At 53.6% G+C, this 22,182-nt stretch overlaps 2 protein-coding genes across 3 annotated transcripts in view; one reads left to right on the top strand and one right to left on the bottom strand.

The window, feature by feature from the left end:
- Positions 1 to 1,380, top strand: part of FDFT1 (farnesyl-diphosphate farnesyltransferase 1) — a 35,400-nt gene extending 34,020 nt beyond the window's left edge. For both annotated transcript variants that reach the window (XR_003208763.2, XM_073892514.1), the window contains exon 8: positions 1,109 to 1,380. Coding sequence is in view for 1 of the 2 variants with exons in the window: in XM_073892514.1 (XP_073748615.1) it covers positions 1,109 to 1,117 (9 nt within the window). In the remaining variant the exon portion in view is untranslated. The remainder of the gene's footprint in view (positions 1 to 1,108) is intronic.
- Positions 1,381 to 2,130: 750 nt separating this feature from the next.
- CTSB (cathepsin B) lies at positions 2,131 to 21,666 on the bottom strand. The gene is made up of 10 exons (XM_025873742.2): positions 21,524 to 21,666; positions 9,674 to 9,824; positions 8,643 to 8,728; positions 7,640 to 7,754; positions 6,651 to 6,769; positions 5,722 to 5,807; positions 5,293 to 5,436; positions 4,620 to 4,736; positions 3,552 to 3,680; positions 2,131 to 3,098 (listed from the first exon to the last, which is right to left on the bottom strand). The coding sequence occupies exons 2-10, from the start codon at positions 9,797 to 9,799 to the stop codon at positions 3,001 to 3,003; spliced, it is 1,020 nt and encodes a 339-aa protein (XP_025729527.1). The 5' UTR covers positions 9,800 to 9,824; positions 21,524 to 21,666; the 3' UTR covers positions 2,131 to 3,000.
- Between the last annotated feature and the right edge of the window lie 516 nt (positions 21,667 to 22,182).

Genomic DNA, 22,182 nt, shown 5'->3' with positions numbered 1-22,182 from the left:
AGAAGCAGACTCCCTGCTGAGCCAGGAGCCCGATGTGGGGCTGGATCCCAGGACCCCGAGATCATGACCTGAGCCGAAGGCAGACGCTTAACCATCTGGGCCACCCAGGTGCCACAACATCCTTTGTTTTTGTTGAACCTGGCAACCCCACCCTCTGCTCCACACTAATCAGAGGTATAGGATCTCTGGCATAAGGTCTACTTGAGTTCTACTTACAGGGAAATATTTGAGCTTTTCCTCAGAGGAATATCTGACCCACCTGAATCTAGGGCTTTAAATTTAAAGAACTCCCTTACAACAGACAGGAGCAAGAGTCTGATCTCCACACTCCGGGAGCTTCTGGAGCTCCAGATACACCTGCACACATGCACACCCATCTCCTTTTGGGAAAGTGCTTGGAGCAATTACCTGGAAGCCCCATTCTGTTGGAACCCTTTCCCTGGGGCTGGTGTGCACATGTGTGTAGGGGAAGGAGGGGTGGCTAGCCATTTGTTAATTAACCTTAGCAGTTTGGGAAGCAAAGCTCCAAAGCCATGGTTCTCAAACTTTAGCATCTGAATTGCCTGAAGGTCCCAGATTGCTAGGACCATTTGTCTCTCAGGTCTTGGGGAGTACCTCCCAAACGGGCATCTTTAAGTTCTCAGGTGATACACATGCTGCTGGTCAGGAGCCCAGTTTGAGAACCGCTGCTCTAAGGCCTTATTTTTCAAATTCTAATGAACATATGAATCAGCAGGAGTCTTTAAGTTAAATTGCAAGGGCAGATTCATAGCTCTGGCCCAAATCCCGCATTTCTAACAAGCTGCTGCCAGGTGATGGCCATACTTTTGGTCTGAAGCATAGCTATCTGACGCATTTTAAGAGTGGTTAAAGGTTCAACTATGTGCGCAGACATCTGAGTCTAAACTAAACCCACACCCTCCTCTGGGTAATGAGCAAAAAGGCATGGTCCCTTCCATTGATTACCTTGTTCGGACAGGCACCTGAGAGAAGCATACCACTTGTTGAACTGAGTGACAGAGTGATCAATGAGGTAATTTGAGGTTTATTTAAGTATTGACATTGATCCCAACCCTAAATAAACATGTCTGGTTTTGTTTTCTAACAGACTCCTTAAGCCAAGCGTGCAGATGCCCTGCAGTTCATCTGGGTCCTTGCTGTATTGCATCTCCGCCGGCTTCCCAGCTGAGCGCGGAGCTGCGGGTGGGTGCAGGGTGGGCACAGGATGGGCACAGGATGAGCACAGGATGGACATGGGATCATCCGATTCCGTGTGGGGGCAGGTCGAATTTGTCAGAACTACACTGAGGTTATGAATGTCTTCCAAATGAAATTTGAAGAATAAAGTTTGGCTTTGGTAACCTTTGTTAAACGCTTAAATATTATGTCAGGTGTCACAGATTTTTAAGTTTTTCATTTAATTCTGGCTTTCACAAATTTTCCTTTCCATATTCAGCAGGTGTTTAAGAGCTTATCTGATGAGGCACTTTCTGATCCCTAACTTCTAGTTCCCACTGGAAGTCAAACTTCCCATGCTTCTAGAACTAGTCCAGCCCACAGCTGGGAAAGAAGTCAGGTACTGACAGGGCCAGTGGGATGGGGGCAATTCTTCTAGTTTCCTGTTCCCTCCAACACTAGTGTACTTCGCTGCTTGGGATTCTTAACCGGGACTATGCAAAGCAACAGTTCTTAACCGGCAACATGACCCAGACACAGAGGGAACTCAGACTAGGACACAAAGGCTGCTTCCTCCCCGTCCCAACATCCGGCGGCGACCAGGGCGACCCAGCCCTCCACTAGGACAGCTGGCTTCCGGCGTCACCCCCATGCCACACTTGTGTGACCCCCCACCGCGGGTTGCCGCTGGCTTGTGGCTGGTACGAAACGGACCGCAGCTATGTTCCTAGCTCTTGAAATTGAGCAGGGGCGCAGCTCATTGGGCTTGAGACACAGTGTGGGGGATGCATTTACAGAGCAGGGTTGGTAAGAGTGACAGGGAACTAAGAGAAATCATGGTTTGAGGCAAGAGTTCCCCTGGTTCGAGTTTCAAAGACACCCGGATCCAGGAAAACAGGTTTCTGTGGGGTAAGGACAGATGGACCACGGCATCCCACCAGAACAGACTTCACGTTAAGGGAGAAAATGTTTTATTGGCACAGTCATTCCTTTCCTGGTTAAATTAAGAGAATGAAGCAGTGATCTTTACACGGGTAAAGCTGGTTTCTCCCGAATGAGTTTCACTGTATTAGGCTGGAAGGCCGATCGGGCTGTGACCACCTAGTGGTGGTGAAGGGAGACACAGCCTGTGAAGCGAGGACAGCTCCGACTGTTCTCTTTCATTCACATGATCAGCTGAGGTGCACGCAAAATAAAACACCTAAAAAGGAATCATGCCAAGGACAAGACCAGAGAGGGTGTTTGCTGCAACACCGCAAACCTCAAGAGATGCAGGGGCCCTGGGAGAACGGCTCTCCCCCAAGGGCCGCCCCACTGGTTTTCTTTTCAACCTAGTCCACAGCTAGCGAGCTACTTGCTTACAAGTACCGCCGCTGGTGGGGACTGGTCTTGTTAGGCATTCCACTTTCTATTCCCCTGGAACGCCTAACAAACCCTCTAGGTCTCGGTCTGGCTTCCTGGTGTGCGCGGATGGGGGCAGGATGCGCTGGGGCGCGGGCACTAGGCGCAGCACTAGTCGGGGGAGGGGGTGGAAGGCCTCACTTTGCTTGCGGTGGTGGCTCACGTCGTCTAAGTATGCCCTGGGGCCGCAGTCCACCCAGCGGGCTGGGAGGTAGCCAGGCCTTGGACGTGTCTCCTTGGAAGACGGTTCTGATGGTAAGACACGAGGTTTGGCCCAATCCTTCAGGCCCTGTCTAAAACCTCTTGTATCTTATCTCAACTCAAAAGAATAAAAGACATTCCTCCCCATCTCCTCACCAGCCCAACTGGCTATTATTTAGGGAAACACTGCCCCAGGGCTGGCAGGACCAGTCCCACAGCAGATTAGATCTTTTTCCAGTACTGGTCAGTGCATGGGATTCCAGCCACAATTTCTGATTCAATTCCACAGTGATCCCGTCCTCTGAGGATTTTAAAGAAACCTGGAAAGCAAAAATATGCCTTCAGAGTGTGCTGAGTTTTGACCCTTGCCGAGGTACTCACACTCATCCCAGAAAGACTTAGGAGCAGAAGACTTAGGAGCAGCAGCCTAGCCCCAAAGCAGTCAGCAAACCAACCCCAAGGTGCTCTCCCGACTTCTCTTGTTTGCCCAGTAGCTCGGCTCCACGTCACGAGGCCTCTAGACCCCACTTCCACTTGACCCACATAAACAGGCACTGCACCTGGGGCGTGGGGAACTGTGAGACACAAGTGACCCGAAGCCACGTCCTGATCTCTACCAGCCTCTCTTGGGGTCAGCATCTGCCTTCATGGCAAGGGAACCCCCAGGAGGTCACTGTTGAGCCCCAGGCCCAGTGTCTGGAGCAGAGCAGGACAAGATGACCACTCCGTCCTGGCTCACACCCCCCACGAGCAGGCAGGGGGCCACCACGCACCATTGTCGCCCCAGTCCGTGTTCCAGGAGTTGCCAACCAGCCAGTAGGGTGTGCCATTCTCCACTCCCCAGCCCAGGATGCGGACAGCGTGGCCTCCCATCATTTCTCCAGTGACGTGCTGGTACACTCCTGACAAAGGGACGGCCCGTTCAGGCAGAGACCGGTCCCGGAGCAGCCCTCCAACTCGGCTGGCTCCCCGGGCCCACCAAGCCCTCCCAAACAAGGTTACACAGAGAGCGCCCTGACGTTCTCTCAGAAGGCTCCAGGGGCTCCCACCACATGGGGGTAACCATTTCAATAGGTTTTTGAAAGCCCAACACCCAAATAATGTTGAGTAAATATTAAAGGGGATTCCCAACAAAATGAGCTTGTTGGTTGCCTTGAAAACTGAAGTTATAAATTCTAATCTAAGAAGTAAATTTAAACGTTAATTCCAGCTATCCGCTCTACATGCTAGGACTCCGTGGAAGGATGTATTTGTCAAAAGGGTTCTGTAACTTGAGGAGTTTCAAGTTGCTGCCCTGGGATGGACCCTGCAGGGATGAAAAGAGAGAGAGACTGTGGCGGCAGCAGCCGGTGCTGACCGAGCTCAACGTGCTCACGGGGCCTGTGCAGCAGGCGATGCCCTCACTGGTGAGTTAATCAGGCTGTGAAACTGGAAATGCACCCCTTTAAATTACAGGGGGGCGGGGGAACTGTTAAAAAGCGCCAGCTTTATAATCTCGTCTTGCCAGAATCATCTCCCTTTATCCAATGACGTTTCCTAAGAGCAGAGAGCGCTGAAGAGTTCGAGGCGGCCGAACGGAAAGGAGACAGCAGAAGTCGGCTACAGACTGTTCATCTAGAATGGGGGGGTTTCGAAGGCAGCTCTCGGGCCGGGGGCTGTCGGGTTCCCCGGGGTGGATCCCACAGCCAGGTGCTTCCTGCCCACCCTCCCCCCCCCAATGTGACGCATGGTCTGGGACTTCACCAGCACAATCCGATGTTTTCCTCCACGCTCCAGCCCTGTCGGTCCCCCTGGAACCCACACCTCCCCGGCTCCCGCTGCCATGAGGGGGCAACACGCACCAGACTTGTACATCAGGAAGTCGGAGTACACGGTGAAGGCTGCCTCTACCGGGCCGTTCTTGTAGATCTCCGCCATGATCTCCTTCTCGCTACTGGACACGCTGTAGGAACTGCATCCTGGCAAATGGGGGGGGGGGGGGAGGTGAGGCGTGCCCCCCGCGGCTCCATCTGTCAGCTCTTCACTGACTTACGGGGAGCCGCCAGGTGAAGACTGTGTTTGGGGCCTCGCCCAGCCCAGGGGTCTGGGAAGGCTGCCCTGGGGAGGAATGAATGATGGCACCGGACCAGGAAGCGGAGATTGGGCGGGGGGCGGGGCCCACAGCTCTGCGGTGGGAGGGGCGGTGAGCACAAGACCCCGGAGGAAGGGCAGAGTGGTGCCCAGAAGGTTCTAGGCCAGATCACTCCCCTGTAAAACAAGGGGCCTGGTCCCTCCAACCCTAAGGGTGTGTGCCCAACACGCTGGGGATCCTGGGGCCGGATTTGGCATGGAGACAGGCAGAAAACACAGCGTATTGCTCCCGCTGACAAGACAGTCAGTCACGACCTTCCTTCCTCCCTCCTGTGTTCCTGACTCCAAGGGTCAACTGCCCCAGCCTCTTCCTTCCTCTGGCTCCGGGAAGGGTGTCAGCGGGTCCCGGGCCCCGGGGTGCTGGGAGCGTGGGCCCCACCTTACCATAGTGCTTGTCTTCTTTGTAGGACGGGGTGTAGCCGGGCTCGCAGATCTTGCTGCACTTGGGGGTATCCCCCTCCCCTGTGCATGGGGGCCGGGAGCCGTTCACGTGGTGCTCACAGGGAGGGATGGAGTAGGGTCTGCAGCCTGGGGGGCCAAGGAGAAAGGAAGGGATCGGCTGACAGTCTCTTCAGAAGCCCTCTGAGGGCACAAGTGCAGCAAACGGGAACAGGAGGTCAAAGGTGCAGCATGAACACCGTTGCTAATCCTGCCCTGTTCTGCCCTGGAGGGCACCGCCTCCTATTTCTACCGGATTTTTTAGCCTCCTGCCCTCAACGCTCAGCCCTCACTTTATAATGCAAGCGGAGACCATTCTTCCTCATGGCTTATAAAATCCGGCTAGCCAGAGAGGGGCTGAGGGCAGACACTCACCTACATGAGAGTCATAGAGCCCACCGGAAACCAGGCCTTGTTTTGTCCAGAAGTTCCAAGCTTCAGCAGGAAAGCCCCCATTACAGCTAAGAAAAGAGCCACTCGTTAAATTCATTGTGAGAGAACTTCTAGCTGCTCCCAGGCCACACCGCCTGCTGCCAAGGCCCCAGGGTCGCTTACGGATCCCCCAGGGCCTTTAGCCGCTAGCCCAATAGCTCTCCCGGGTCCCAAGCAAGCCCACTTCACCCTCCCTGGGATAGTCACCTCTTCCAGGGCATCGCCCTAGCTCCCGGGCCTGCCCACCACCCGCCCCAACAAGACAGAAGGACCCCAAACCAGGCTGTCACACAGATCCTCAATCAGCACGCTGAAATCCCCTGGTGTGCTAACACACACGAAGCTAATGCTGGGGCCTGGGTTGATCGGGACGAGGTAAGGCCTGGACGCTTCTATTTAACTCCCAGGTATTTGTAACCCGTAGCCGTATCCGAGAACCACGGCTGTAAAACCAAGGCCAGAGCGGGCAGAAGAGCAGGCACCCACGGTGGGAATTTAGGTTCCGTGACCAAGCTGGGGGCCCATCATTCTTCGTTAAAGAAACGAGCTCCCAAGGTTATTACATTTCCGTGAGCAAGGAAGGGGGACAAGGATGACAAAAACCAGGCTGGAGATCAGAAATGGAGCCGCACATTCGAGACCATCTCTGCTGTGCCTGCGCCGAACCAGCCACACCGGGCGCTGCGGGCTCAGCCTGGCTTTAAGCGGCTCCCGGAAGGTAGCAGTCACACTGGGGCCTGCTTCCAGACTCCCCGGGACCCCAGCTGTTTCAGCAAAGGACCGTCACCTGACCTGGAGTACCACTCCTGTCCACAGGGAGGCCTCAGCCCGGTGGCTCCTGGTGCCAGCCCCAGGGGCCACTTCTGACTCACCCGTCCCCGCACTGGTCGCCACAGCATGTGAGCATGTCCTCGGCAGACACCTCCACATTGACATGCCCATTGGTGCGGATGCAGATCCGGTCAGAAATGGCTTCCACGGCCCCAAATGCCTGCGGAAACAAGCCCCACACAGGTGAGCCCCACCCCTGGGCCGTGGGCTCTGCCAGCCACCCCAGTGGAGGACCACAGTGGATCCCTCAGACCTTCTTGGTGGCTAGTCTCCCCCCACGTCAGTGAGGGTCCTGGCGCTCAAGTGTGTCTTTAAAGCGGGAGACCAATCCGCCCCAAATCTTTACCTGGGCACTCAAGTTCGTTTCTAAAACGTGGTTTTTGTTAACATAAAACAGCTCACACAAAGGACAAATACTGTACAATTTTACTAATATAAGTTATCTGGGCTGGTCAGTAAGAGACAAAGGAGAAGGGTGGTTGCTGGGGGGCTGGGGAGGGGGGATTAGTGTTTAGTGGGGACAGAGTTTCCATTCTTACAAGATGGTAAGAGCTCTGTGGATGGACCTTGGTGACCGTATTTCCGATAACGTCAATGTACTTAATGCCACCGAACTGCGCTTAAAAATGACTAAGACGGTTAAATTTATACCATGCGTAATTTACCACAGTTAGAAACTAAATTAAGATAGCTCACTGATACAGATGGGAATACGTCTTCATGAAGCAGAGTAGGGCTCAAAACTACTGGTATCTGCTGATGGCCTGGGACACCGTGCCCAACAGAGAAGTAAAAACAGCTTCACCACCCACACATGGGCCACACCCATACTCCGTGCAGAGCGCTTTGCACATTGACTCTTCCACCTAGTTCCTGCAATAACTCATGACCATAGGGATCTTCATGATTTGTATGTTGACGGAAATGGAGACTCAGCACGTTTACGTAACTTGCCTAGTCACTCACAGCTGGTCAGACAAGTGTCCCCCGCCCCCCATGCTCGGGCCCCTCCCAGCCAGCAGAGCCTCACCCAGCAGGACCCGCAGGAGCCCTGGTCCCGGATCTCTTTGATGGTCGGGCAGTTAGGCCACTGTTCCCGGGAATCGAAGCTTTCAGGCAGAATCATGTTCTCAGCAAACCAAATTCTAGATAAAGGAAGGCCTCCATGACAAACTCGCTGAGCAGGGAGCCCGACACGGGGCTCGAGCCCAGGACCCCGGGATCATGACCTGAGCCGAAAGCAGATGCTCAACCAACTGAGCCACCCAGGTGTCCCCAGACTCGCATCTTACAACCCTCCCCCGTCCCCACAGACATCAGTGACTGCCGGCTGGGCCATCACCTGGAAAGGGAGGCACAGGAAGGACAAGCCGAAGGTGACATCTGCAGGGATGTCCCCTGGGAACTTTACACAACCAAACCAAACCAGGAACTCTACTGTTCAACACATCTTCTCGTTCCCTGTGCTTCCTTCTAGTCTTATTTTATGGGATATTTTTCAGGCGTTTGGCCACAAGATCCACATAACTGTGTTTCTTACTCCCCTCATCCCATCCCGGGTCTGCCCAGGGTCCTCACAACATCTTTAATTATCTTCCCTATTGTGTGATGTCCCGTAACTACTCCATCCACATTGTCAGATATTTCTAATGCTTCCTGTAAGAGTAGTATCTACTTGAAAATGCCCATTACAGAGTTCTCTAGAAAAAAATGAAACATTAATGGCAGATCAGACGGCTTTTCTTAGATTCTCCTTCAATTATTCAAGAGTGGATCCATCCAGGTCATACAGGACAGACCCAGGGCCCTGCCCGCTGGGCTGTGAGACACGTCGAGTAGCACAGTAGGAAACACAGCACCAGGGTCTGAGCCCTGTCACGCAGAGTCTCGCAGCTCCGGGAGAAGGGAGACCTCTGGATGCCAAGGAGGCCTTCTTACTCCCTCTTTCCCGCAGTCCCAAACACAGCCCTGCTGTTTGTATGGCAGCGGGGCAGGTGAGGCACCGTATCCACCCCCAGGTAGCAGGCACTCACCTCTGGGGCAGCTTCGGCCCACCCAGGAAGGTGCCACATAGCTTCCTCAGGTAGCTTGGGTCCACACTGTGGAAGTTGTGTCCAGCCTGGAAGAGAGCCCCAGCCACAGCAGTCAACAGAGGGAGTGTCTAGGCGTGGGGGTAGATGAAGGCCTGACAAGGCCAGGGGTCCCGACCAGCTCAGCAGAGCAAGGGGACTTGGAGCATTGCTATAGAACAAATGCATCCCCCCAAATTCATGCTGAAACCTAACCCTCAAGGTGATGGTACCCGGAGGTGGGGCCTTTGGGAGGTGGTTAGATCACGAGGGTGGAGACTTCATGAATGGGATTCGTGCCCTTCTAGGAGCCCCGGGAGAGCTGGCTTGCCCCTCCCACTAAGGGAGGCCCTCCCTAGAACCCAGCCATGCTGGCACCCTGAAACTGTACTTCCAGCCTCCAGAACTGTAAGCAATGCATTTCTACTTATGCACCACCCAATCTGCGGTACTTTGTTACAGCAGTGTGGACGGACTAAGACAGGCACCCCTCACAGCAAGCGAGGCCCCGTCCCGAGGGAGCCACCCGGGGGGATGGGGGGGCAGGTACACAGCTCCCAGACCACTGGGTATCTTCTCTGATCTGCTACATTTGCTGAGGTCAAGAGAAACCCTCTGCAGCCCCGAACATGGCTCATTCTTCGTCTCTTTATTACTGAAGTCCCAGGCCTCAGAGGCTGGGCAGAAGCAAGGAGCTGCCTGATGAGCCTTAGCAACTACCATGGTGGGGGGACGAGGTTCAGGGTCCTCCTGGCTGTGAGCACTTCCAGAGCTCGTTTAGCCCCCATGCACCACCACACACGCGTGTGCAAGGGGAAAGGAGCAGGGAGGAGGCTGGCATGGTCCGCAGTGGCCACGACTCTCAATCAGACCGACTCTCCAGGACAGACCGTCCCGTGGGCCACAGCTGCAGCCACCACCCTTGGGAGGCAGAATGCACCAACTGAACCCCTGGGGCAGGGGCGCACACAGAAGTGGCGGTCCCCACAGCTCACCTTCCACGTAGTGTTATGTCTGTTAACATAGCTGACCAGCTCATCTGACAGCAGCTGGAAAGGCGGCCTGCTCTGGGCACCAGTCAGCACCACCAGGCAGCCAAGGGTGGCCAAGAGCTGCCACATTTTGGAAGCTAGATCTTCAATTCACCTAGAAAAGACAAGACATCAGGATTCTTCAGTTCAAGTGCAGAACATACACAAGGGTACCATCTCAGGCAGCATGGTTCTGGGGCCAGAAACAACTCAGGGGCTCCATTTCTCAGTCTCCTCCTCTGAAATGCATGGGTGTGGGGGCAGAGAGCCCTCAAAGCCCAACAGTGCCGATGGGCTCCCAGGCCCCGTCTCATCAAAGTCCCAACCTATGCCCATAGCACACAGGGCCGTGCTGTGGACTGAATGTTCGTCCACCCCAGCCCCCCACCCCAATTCACGTTGAAATCCTAACCTCCATGTGATGGGATTAGGAGGTGGGGCCTTTGGGGGGGTGATTTGTCATGAGGATGGGACCAGTGTTCTCAACAAAGAGACCCCAGAGAGCTCGCTCTCATCTTCTGCCATGGGAGCACACAGCCAGAAGGGGACCCTCACCTGACCATGCCAGCACCCTGGCCTCAGACTCCCCCGTGTCCCAGAGAAACAGACTTCTGCTTAGCAGCCACCCTGTCTGTACTGTTCTGTTGGAAGCCGCCCAAGGGGCTAAGATGGGCTGTGCCCACGTGTCCTCCAGATGCCCCGGAGCCGGGACAGAGCAAGCTGCAGGCAGCTGGGTCTCCTGCCGTGCCACCCCCCCCCCCCCAACTCCGGCCGTTCTCTAGCCGGGCTCACCGTCTGAGATGGCGCTGCTCACCGGGTGGCCGGCGGCTATCTCGGGAGCTGTGGGGCTGGGGCCGGCACCGCCCTGCGGTCCTGTCCGAAGCCCAGGGCGCAGGCCTCAGGCAGCACGGACGCCTGCATCCACAACCCATCAATAGACGCAGATCTTCGGTCTAAATGGGGGTTCAGGGCCCTCCCTGCTGTCGCCCAACAACTGCCTCTCCCTGGGTTTGTCGAACCAAGTTTGAGACTTTTCCAGGTTAGTGCTCTGAGACAGTAAACAGTCTTAGGTGATTAGATCCCAAGTGGAGGACCACTAAGATAAGAAAAATGCAAAAGAAATGATATTTCACCAGCCACACTCGGGGCATAAGACAAGCCAACACAGGCCAACGAAGACCAGCACGTGCCAACCTCAGTGGCACCAGGGGGACAGAGCTAGTCTGGCCAGTGGCACAAGTCCGGGACTTTCTCTGGTTTTTCCAGTCAGCCAAGGGCTCTGTTTCAAAGACGGGTCCTTCCAGGAAGGGAGCCCATCACGTTATAACCACAGTGCTTAGATCTCAGACTGGCTTGCAAGTCAGGAGACCAGCCCCGCCTCTGAATCATGCTCTTAGGCAAGGAGCTCTAATGAAAGCAAGCAATGTTCTGGGTGCCACAGCCCCGGAGGGCCTTGTGGGACACCTGTGTTGGGAGTGGGGGTGCCAAGGGGAGGGTTTCCTGTCCCTGACCCCAGCGGCTTCCAGATGGACCCACCTCCTCCCAGGACACAGGGTTACTCGAAGATGCACTGAGCATGCAGCCTCCCACAGTGAATTACAGTGGGCAAGACAAACTTGACGGCTGCTTAAGCCAACACCCCGGGTCATGATCCCGGGGTCCTGGGATCGAGTCCCGCATCAGGCTGCTTAAGCCAACAATTATCCCGAGGAATAAAGGCGTGACAACAGCAAACAGTTCTGGAAAAGAGCACGGATGGAGGCCTGCCCTCTGGGGTAGTCAAGGTATTATAAAACCTGGCTGACACTGGCCCAGGAACAGTCTGATCAACGAAACAGACCACTCTCTGTGGGGAGATTTAGCTTTCATGGCACAGATGGGAGGGGAAACGGCACGTTTCAGTGGCTGACATTTCGAAAAACATAGTAAGGCCGAATCTTTATACAGGAAGTGTTACACCGAACAAGGATCTTGAGTAAAAACAAGCTGTATGAAGAAAATAATAAATGCACTTCAAAAAACTGTAGTATCAGAGTGAGAACCATCTATGACTGACAAACAGAACCTTAAAGAGACAGTGCTTGATTACATGAAAATAAATCCTCTTTTTCTAGAAAAAGAGAACAAGATAAAAAGTGGCAAACTGACAAAATAGTACTCCCATATACTTAAAGCTTCATTTCCTTAATATGCAAAAGGCGCTTAAAAACCTCAATAAAACCAGAATAGAGAAATGGCAAAAGGACACACAATGAATTTATAGAAAAATTAGTACAGGGAGCCTGTTAAGCGTCTGCCTTCGGCTCAGGTCAGGGTCCCAGGGTCCTGGGATCGAGCCCCACATCTGGCTCCCCGCTCAGTGGGGAGCCTGCTTCTCCCTCTGCCTCTTTCTCTCTCCATCTCTCATGAATAAATAAAATCTTAAAAAAAAAAAAACTACAAATGGCCGTCAGATATCAAAAGATACTCAAGTAGCTGAGATTAAATGAGGGACTTGCAAAGGTTGGGCGGCTGGCAGGTTCCTGGCGGGGGTCAGACGTGGGGAGACAGAAACACTGGGCTGCTGAACCCCAACGGTAAGCACAATATCCTGGCCATTTCTATAAATTTTTCAATCTCCATGCCCTTTGCCTCAGCAATTTGACATTTAGAAATTTATCCTATTGGCCTCAAATTCAAAGATATAGGTATACAGATGTTTACTGAATGTTCTCTGTAATAACGAGACCAGAAACAAAATGTCTAATAACAGAGTAACTGTTACGTTACAATAAATGATTAACAGAACACAAAGCGGCCATTCAGAATGAACTAGGTAAGTGAATCATACTGTACTGATAAAGTAAATATGCCCAAGATACATGTAAGTGGGAAAAAAAGGAAGGAGCAGATGAGTCATGGTAAGCATGTGAGCCCATGAAGCAATGTACATGCCTATTACCGTTACCACATGCAAAACATCAAAAAAAAAAAAACGTGAAAAGTAGTATGTGTGGCAGGGAGACTTATTTTTCACTATCTTTTTTAAAAAAATTAAATGAACATATTATATTCAAAGTTTTGCTCTTTTAGGAAGAAGAGTAGCTAGGGCTACCCAAAACCCTGAGCTCCCAAATGTACTGCCAGTTGATTCCTAGTCAAAGTGAAGCCTTCTCCTAGTGACTTTCGGCTCAAAACACTTAACCTGGGCGCCTGGGTGGCTCAGTCGGATAAGCGTCTGCCTTCGGCTAGGGTCATGATCCTGGGGTCCTGGGATCGAGTCCCGCATCAGGCTCCTTGCTCTGCGGGGAGCCTGCTTCTCCCTCTCCTCCCCACTTGCGCCCTCTCTATCTCTGTCTCTCTCTCTCTCAAATAAATAAATAAAATCTAAAAAGAAAATTAAAAAAAAAAAAACACTTAACCTTCTTGTTTTCAGTGACTCACAGGGAGGCTGGTGCTCCCATGACCATGTCACGGACCCACACGGTCTCCCAATTGTTAGGTAAATGTCTCGCTGTGTCCTCACACAGTGGAAGGAGCAAGGGAGCTGAGGTCTCTCTCGTAACATCTTCTGAGTAAAGAAGCAAAGCAGTCGGGTTCCCTTTAGCTGGACACCCTCCGACTTACACTCAGCACCTTCACATTTTCCCACGATAGGAGAACCTAGCGAGCGAACCCTGGGGTGTACGCTCTGGGCACACGGGCGTTCAGACCCGTGCCAGCAGAGCCAGGCCTGCTGACAAGCCTGTTAGAATCACACCTGGGAGGGTCGCCCTCCCCAGGTTTCACCGTGACCTGTGGGAATGTGGTGGGGTGCTGAGGCAGCCCCATGTGAATGCTCCCTACAGGTCATAGAGGGCCATCCCCAGGTGACCCCTGGGGGCTCTGCCACCTGCTGAGATGTTAAATCATGAGCAAGTGGAGAATGGGAGCAATTCCATGATAACTTGGATTTGAAACAAGCTTTCTCTGGTTTTTCTGGTGGCAGAGAACACAGGCACCACCCATTTCCCAGATGGTTCTCCGTTTCTGTGCCGAGGGCTGCCATGGCCACAGCCAGGCCAACTTCTGAGGCCCGCCAGGCCCCCGCAAGGTGAGACTTTCATGCACTTGCCCTTCTTCTCTTGGTTCCACAGGTCCTCCTCCAGACTTCCTGTCAACGTCATTCTCCCCATCATAACCCTGCATCAGGGAGAACCAGGGGCCCCAGGGAACTGCAGAGCTGTGAGCCGGGAGAGCGGGAGCTCAGCTTGAACCAGTGACTCCAAGCCCCCCTAGCACTGAGCACTTGGACAACTCTTCCTTTCAGCCCAGCATCCCAGGGCTGTGGCATTTGGGAGAAAGTCTGGATTGGGGTTCAAGTAGTGAACAGCTGTTGTAGCCTCTGGCGAGGACGAGCACTGGGCTTGGAGTCAGGAGACCTGGGTTCAGATCTTCCACTTACTAACTGTACACCCTTGAGCACCAACCTGCACCGAGCCTCAGTATTACCAGCTGTAAAATGGAGCTGATGACCTTTCATTTCTCCAGGTGGAAGGCCAGGGGATCATGACGGCACCTGCTCTATAGTAAGAAAGCAGTGAAGAGCTGCTCGCTTGGGCACCCTCAATTCCCAGGTGCCACCCACCACCCTCCTTTCTCCCCTCCCTCCCCCCTGCATCCCCCCACTGCTAGCCTGTGCCAAGTAACTCCAGTCCACTCCAGACCTGTCCACAGTACCTACCTCTACATCACAAGAGTCTGAATTAAAAATGAGGTTTTAACCTCAAATAACCACCAACTGGGCTTCCATTTTTAGAGCCCGGGAGACTGCTGAGCTTTCTCCCGGTAGAAGGGACAGACGCAGATATCCCGCGTCTTCCTGCATCTGCACACACCGTGCGCACCGGACCAGCGACAGCAACTGGCTAATGCAAGCTGGGCGCCCAGCAAGCTGGCCGTGGGTCCTGTGGCCTTTGCTGGAAACACAGCCAGCTTTCGCTTCCCCTCTGTGGGGTGAACACTTCCTGTTTTCTCAGTTTTCTGGGTTTTCTTTTTTTTTTTTTTTAATTACAGGACAGAATGAACAGGAAAGTCCTTATTCTGTGAGAAAAGAGGGGCCCAAACTGGGTAAGAAGAGTTGCAAGTCACCAGACCCGCTTGCAGGGTGTGGACACCGTGGAGGGACCAGCTGTGGGCAGATGGTACTTCCAGCCCTCAGGCAGCTGGTCTTCCTGGGTGGACCCCCCTGGCCCCCTGCCAAGCCAATCCCTGGCTGAACAAGACAGGCTCTCACATTTCTTCCCTCTCCAGGCCCCTACAGCACTCGACAGTTTCTATGGAAGCACATCCCACTGAATGCCAGGTGCAAAAGGGGCCGGTGGTCAGCTGATCCTCTTAGCACCCCCTCACAGCATAATCACTCCCCAGACTACTCTGAAGCCATTCCTGGGACTACTGGGGACCTTGGGACTCTAGAAGGAAATGGAATGAACGCAGGGGCTGATGCCAAGTTGCAGAAGACTTTGGTCCTGATATTCTCTAAGGACATGGAATCAGTTTGGGCTGCCGCCGAGACTGATTTTTACCAAAGCTTCCTTAGGAGGCTGGAGAGCCCTCAGGAAGCCTGGATTCTCAATCTGTCCCAAATCTAAGGAGACAGGACCGAGGTAGCTGAAATTTCCAAGTACGCCCAGCTGCAATCTTCTGGGCAATACAGAAACAGACAGATAGGTGTCCGGCACGGCTTTGATCCCCTCCTCCGCTCAGCCCCGCCCGTTGCCGGGGTTCATACTACGGGCCCCCCTTCACAGCTGGCTCTAAAGGACCAAAAACTGAGGGCCTCGTTTTTGCCCAGAGCCACGGAGCATGGCTGTGCCCTGCAGATCATCAGCAGAGTGCCTGCAGACAGAGGGGGAAGGTGGACAGGCAGGAGCACTGGAAGGTTTAGTGGGACCTTGCTGTTGCTACAGAACTTGGTTGCAACTTTCTGTCTCACATTCACAGCAGCTGTTTCTGAAATTTCAACCACTTCGGTGCACCACCTACACACCAAAACTAGGCAGCTCTTCATTTCCTCCGACAGCGACTTGCCCAGCTATGCCTCCGCGGTGGCTGACACAAGCGCCTTTATCTCAGACATGCTCCGGTCGAACTGAAGGCGACCTTGCCTTTGAGTCTGAATCACCGCCTTGATGTTTCCTGTCTCTGCTCGGAATGGAAACGCGTCCAACTGCTTCATGACTTACAATCTTCAAAATAAAAAATAACAAAACCAAAAGGGCTCCTTGTCGCCAACCGTCTCCTCAGAGCTGTGAGGATGAACGGGCACCAGCCGGCGTCTAGAGCCAGGCTCCCTGCAGCTGAACGCCCCCAGGCAACTGCTGTGTGACCCAGAAAGAGCATCCACTGCAGTGGGCCACAGCTGTGTAGCTCACAGCCCTGCAGGTTCCAGGGGAACCAGGGGAAGCAGTGAGAAGGCCCCACCCGGGAGCATCCGGGTGGCTCAGTCGGTTCAGCATCTGCCTTCGGCTTGGGTCATGATCCGGGGTCCTGAGATGGAGCCCCACATTGGGCTCCCTGCTTAGTAGGGAGTCTGCTTCTTCCTCTCTTTGCTCCTCCCCCTACTCGTGCTCTCTCTTTAAGAAATAAAACCTTTAAATAAAAAAAGAAAAAAAAAAAAAAGGAAGGCGGCCCCACCTGCCTCACCCACCTGAACAGTTTAGGCCATTCACAGGTACTCCCCCTGCCGCCCACCTGCCAACCATCTGTCCCAAAACCGGGGAATTCCCACCGGGTTAAGCAGGGCAGGCCTCCTCAAACTCCTCTCCCACTGTGCCTGGAAACCATCTAGCTACAGCGCCCACAAATGGAACATTGCTTAAGATCAGCCACAGCAGCCCACATCCCGCAAATGGGAAAATTACAACCTTGGGCTTCAAACAATGGACCCCGGGAAGGCCCTTGGCAGGTGCAAATTTTTGTATTGTTGAGAAACAAGAATTTTGGCAAAGTTCTGGAAGCTTCTGCGCACCAGCTTTGCTCACTGTCTCTGATACTGACTTACTGAGATGCTAAAGGGGACTAAACTCAAGTCTCTGTTTCTAAAATGGGCATACCTCCTGGATTTGAAGGACCTTAGGACTACTTTATACAAGCTTGCAGAAATCCTTGGAGATTTAAACGAGATTAGTGTTCCACGCCTCCCCAGCTCCCAGGAGCACCGTAGCTCTAATTCGACTGCAGGCTAGATCTCATCTCCCTGCTGGCTGGCTGGGTACTCAGGTGGCTGAGACACTGGCAGTGACAAAAGCAAGCAACAGAAAGGCGCTGCCTCCCCAGCTTGGTCCGGGCTCCTCTCTCGAGGTCCCACAAAGATGTACTTGCCTCACGAGGCTGCTGGGAGATGGAAGGAGATGGTCTTTTCCAAAGTGCCTTCCGTGCAGCCCAGCTTGGAGTAGGCAGGCCTGACGATGAACTGACTGCCACGAGGAAATGGTTGTGTCCTCACTGGTGAGGGGAACACACAATTCTCTACTCATAGGCCGGGCAATCCATGCCATCCCAGGCTAATTTTTTTTTTTTTTTATTCTCAGAAAAATTACCATCACCCTATTTTTAGCAACAAGTCCTTAAATACCGGTTCATTCTGCTATCTTGCCCACCAGAACAAAGCACTGCCAAGCACCCACAGGGCTCAGTGGAGGAAAAGATGGCTCCCAGCTGATGTCTGCCGATGCCTCAACCCCAGAACGGCCAGGGCTCCTGGCTGGCACCACCCTCCCAGGGCTTGTGCAAGCCCAGAGGCTGTGTGACTTGGATATGTGTAAGCACACTCTGCCCAAGCCCAGGTCAGAGGGTCACGGAGAAGCCCAGCCCCTGCTGGGTCTCTCGGCAGAGTGACTCGGATGCTCTCGCAGTGCTTTAGGCTGGATCAGCTTACTGTCTGTGGTGGTATCTATCCCACCCTCCCCTTCCCCTTGCTAGTGACTAGGTTATCTCGGTGGCCAGACTGGAGTGAGTTAGGAGCCTGGTAGAGACAGATAACACAGGCAGGCAGCTTCCTCGGCACCCCGCAGTCTGAAAACAGTAATGCTGGGAAAGGACCTTTGGTCTTGTATTGAACTTCTGTTTTACAGGTGGGGGATAAAGTGGTGCCTGAGAAAACGCCACGAGCGAGCCCTGAAGAGTGTATCTGAGTAGGTCTGGACAATTACCGAGAGATCAAACTCTAAAATTCCACCACAATTATTTTAGCGACCCCTGTCATGTTACAAGCTTGCAGGAGCCTCAGCGTTCTCATCTGTAAAGTGGAAGAGCCAAACTGCACTACCCAAAATTCACATGCATTCTGAAAGTTAAAAAGAAAAAAATTAGAAAGGGTTATCTGATTGCAGAAGTCCAGATACCTGTTAGGATCTAAAGAAACCTCGGTGAGTTCTAGCTGTTAACAAACACATTAAAACCACAAGCACTGTCAGTGATCAACAACAAAAATAGAGATCCTCACTCATCAATGATTTCCGAGAGCAAAGAATTATTTGAATTCCTGGTCACAGAAGTTAAAAGAGCGGCACCATTTCAAACCCATCCGGCTGGTAGAAATCAAAGTCTGGTAATATCCAGTGGTGGTAAATGAGGAACAGGAACCCTCACCACTGCTGGTAGGACATACTGGTAAAACTTGGACAGCATTCTATCAGTATCTAGCAAAACGGAAGACGCACACATGTTACGACCCAGGAATTAACTGGCCTTCTCCTGCTTTTGCCCTAGAGAAACTCTTGAGGGTGCCTGAGAGGTACAAGGATTTACTGCAGCCTGCCCTGAACAGTGAGAAAGTAAAAACAACCTGTCCCTCAGTAAATACTGTGCCTTTAAGATGCATGAACTAGAGCTGCATGTATCAACGTAAATAATAAACCTCATAAACACCAGGGGGAAAGGATACAAGCAGCACAATTACAGTTATATCACTTTTAGTAACATCGTTCATGGATTGATACAAAGTATTAAAAGTACTCCCGAAACCGAAAATGTGCCGGAGAATTATAAAGACCAAGATAGGAGCTACCATGTCTCTGGGGAAGAGCAGAAGAGCAGAAAAAGGCACCGGGGTGGTAATGGACTTGCAGAGCAAACAAGCTGAAACCTGCCTCCTGCCAAGGGGGGGCCGTGTCCAAGAGGAAATGCACTCCCGGTGAACCCCACACAAGCCTGAGCTGAGGAAAGGGTGCGGGGATGAGGCTGGAGGTTAAAAAACAAGACTGGTTAAGTCTAAATATATACTGGCATTTGATCCCTAGGTGGGATATGAACATGAACAGCCATGGAAAGACCCAGGATTTATTGCCCACACACCCTTTCTTAGGCAGCTGCTGGAGTGTGCAGCGAGGAGCTCAAACCGAGAGGTGATGATGTACTTGGGACCGGGTGTAGACACTGCTGCTGACTCCCTCCCAACATCCACTGAGTACAATACCCACCTGCATGTGCCCCATCTACATTCATCAACTTGTCAACCCCCACCACCTCTCTGCACGTGAGGCTGAACCATATGAAAAGTGCCCGATTTCCATCCTTCTTGATCTAGAAAAATCCCCAGTTCTTATCATCTTCGCATTTTCCTTATGTCAAACTATCTAAAACAGGCAGCAGACATGACGAGCCCTTACTCGGAAACAGCCCAGTCCTTCCCTCCCAAAGACCCTAGGGATATTCTACACAACCACAACTTCTTACCACATTTAAGAAAATCACCCAACAGACGCCCCACAACTCCCCTGAATGTGCTCTCCCTTGCTTCTCAGTCCAACTGCCCAACAGGAATACAAAACATCTCCTAGCCCTTTAAATGTGTGCAACTTCCTGTCCCCACGCCCAGGTCCTATAATTGAGGAAAGAAAGAACCAGTCTAAAAGAAAGGCCTCAGCTCAGGATGCTGAATCAGCAGCACATGGACAGGTTCATCCTGGGGCCCAAGAGCTTACCCCCCTCACCACCTGACCAGTCCGGTCAGGTGACCCAACGGCAGGGGAGTTGCTGGAGCAGGGGCTGGGCTGGCTTGAGAAGTTCCCAGATAAGGGATCTACACCCTTCCACTGCTGAGGGGCAACACCCCAGCTCTGGGGCAGATGCCCAAAAAGACTGGAGTAGAAGCTTTCTCCAGGGCACCTTTAACTCTCTTTGGGAAAAGCCACACAGGGTGTGTGTGTGTGTGTGTGTGTGTGTGTGTGTGCGCGCGCGCGCGTGGGAGGAGGGGGGGTGCAGCTCAGCTCCTTACTCTATAAAGTTCAAGAGCTCTAGGTCACCCTCACCAGTGCCAACAGGAAACAATTCTCAGGGAGCCTGGCTGGCTCAAATCAGTAGAGCATGTGACTCTTGATCTCAGGGGTTTGAGTTCAAACCCCATGGTGGGCACTAAGCCTACTTAAAACAAAAACAACAACAAAAACCGACAAAAAAACAATTCCCCATTATTTAAGGATGTTATGGAAGAAAAGCAGCCCTTACCCAACCAGACACCCTTCTAAGCCTCTTCACCTTCTTATCATTCTCAATCTATAGACTCAAGGAGATGAATGCATCCCAGATGCATTTGTGTCTGGTGGAGGCACTTGATCCGTTTTTCTAAGGTTAACTAAAAATGCTAGGTCTCCATTTGAACCCCCCCCCCCCATTGGGTGTGAGGGACTCCTAGAGGGATGTGGGGCCTGGGTTATTGTCCTTATGCTTGCACAGCCTGTGGGCTTCCTCAGTGCCAGGGGAAGAGAACGACCTAGGCCCACTAAGGCAAATGCAATTTACATCTACCTGGAGGGCCTGCTGAGCACCCCCAGACTCAGCCACCCCTCACTGCTCCCCAGATGCTCCCTCTCCCAGGCCTCCAGGGTCATTAACTGAGGGAGGAGGTGGTGCCCCAGGGACTCTGCCCTGCTTTCCCTTCTCTCAAACAATCTTGGGCCTATGGAAGGCACAGTCTCCCTTCCACCGAAGTCGAGAAGCAGGGAGTGGCATCTTCCCCCACCTCCCAGGGAGAGGGCGACTGGGGCTCCCAAGCCCTTTACCTAGTCTCCTAACCCCTCTGCTTAATTTGTCTTCCCATCAGTGTATTTAACTCATCCTGCGGCCTCCACCCTCCCTGCTCCACCCAGTTCCAGGTTCCAGTTTTCTGGTTTCTATCTTCTGGGGTCCCTAGAATTGTGCGTGTGGTTGTGTGCAGAAAGTTGCCCAAGCAAACCCTTTGGAATAAAAAAACACCTAAAACAGATGAAGGGAGACACTATGATCTCAGCAATTTCCCGAGGAAACTGAGGCCCGGAAGCTCACGATGGGCTGGGGAGCGAGATTCTAGCCAAAAGTCACCAGGATCCAAGCCAAGCGCTTCCCGCAAGCTCCTCCCCCGGGGCTCCCCCGCAAACTCCCCAGCTCCTCCCGGGCTGCTTCCCAGGCCCGACCCCGGAGGCGGGCGGACCGTGAGGGTCGGGGTGAGCCCACCTGGGGTGGCGAACATGGCCCTAGCGGAGGGGGCCGGCGGGCGCCTGCTTTCTGGCCGGGGTCGGGGTGGGTGCCAGGCTGCCCGCCTCGGGCTGTTCTTCTGTGTGTGGTTTGTTTTTGTTTTTGTTTTTTTGCTTTTCTCACCGCGACGACTTTTAGGAGCGTGCGAGCTGCCACCCATGCCCGCCCGGCTGTGACAGCCCGAGGGTCCCCCGCCTTCTCGCCCGCCCCGGGGATGCCGCGGGACCGCGCCTGGGCCTGGATGGGGCGCCAAGCCCCACCCCCCCCGGCCTCCCCATCCCCCTCCAAGGTCACGTCCACCGCGGCACCGCCGCGCCCGGGCTGCCCACCCGCACTCACCGAGCCCCACAGCCGAGAGCCTGGGCCTGCAGCCTGCGAGCGCCCCGGGGGCCCCTGAGAGTGCCGGGCCGAGCAGCCGCCGTAGCCTCCCGGAGCCTGCCCCCGCGCCTATTTACCGCGCCAGGCCCCGCCCCGCGCGCCCGGCTGACTCGCCACGTGACGGCTGCGAGCCCGGGGCCCGCCCCCCGCCCCCCGCCCTCCACTCTCCGCTCCCACCCCCTCACCCCACCCCGGTCCGGCTGCCTCGCGGACTCGGTGCCCGCCTCTGAGCCGCTGGGGGTGGGCTCCCCGCTCCGGGACTCCCCCGCCTCCAACCTGACCGAGGGGGGCCAGTGGAGAGCGGAGGGGAGATGAAGCGGGGAGAAATTCCCCAGGGGTCGCCGCCGCCTGAGAGCAGCCGTTCAAAGCCTGATGGATCCCTGCTTGACTGTCCTTTATTTCATTCATTTCATAAACCACTGACTGAGTTGGGGTATCATGATAGCAGGCCTCCCAGAAGAGCTTTAAAAGGCTCTGTTAGCGTTAATTTTCTGAGAACATGCCTATAAGATCCTCCAGTTATGTAATAATAAATGGGTATGAGTTTCAGGACCTGCATCAGGATTTCTGTAGAGAAGGGCCTTAGGAGCAGAAATCTGTTGGGAAGAGGGGTGCCAGAC

The sequence above is a fragment of the Callorhinus ursinus genome, unplaced genomic scaffold (assembly GCF_003265705.2).
Source record: "Callorhinus ursinus isolate GAN/ISIS: 27379988/994484 unplaced genomic scaffold, GSC_fseal_2.0 scaffold4, whole genome shotgun sequence".
Lineage (NCBI taxonomy): Eukaryota > Metazoa > Chordata > Mammalia > Carnivora > Otariidae > Callorhinus > Callorhinus ursinus.
The sequence above is the reverse complement of the archived record's forward strand: the minus strand, read 5'-3'. Positions and strand labels throughout refer to the sequence as shown.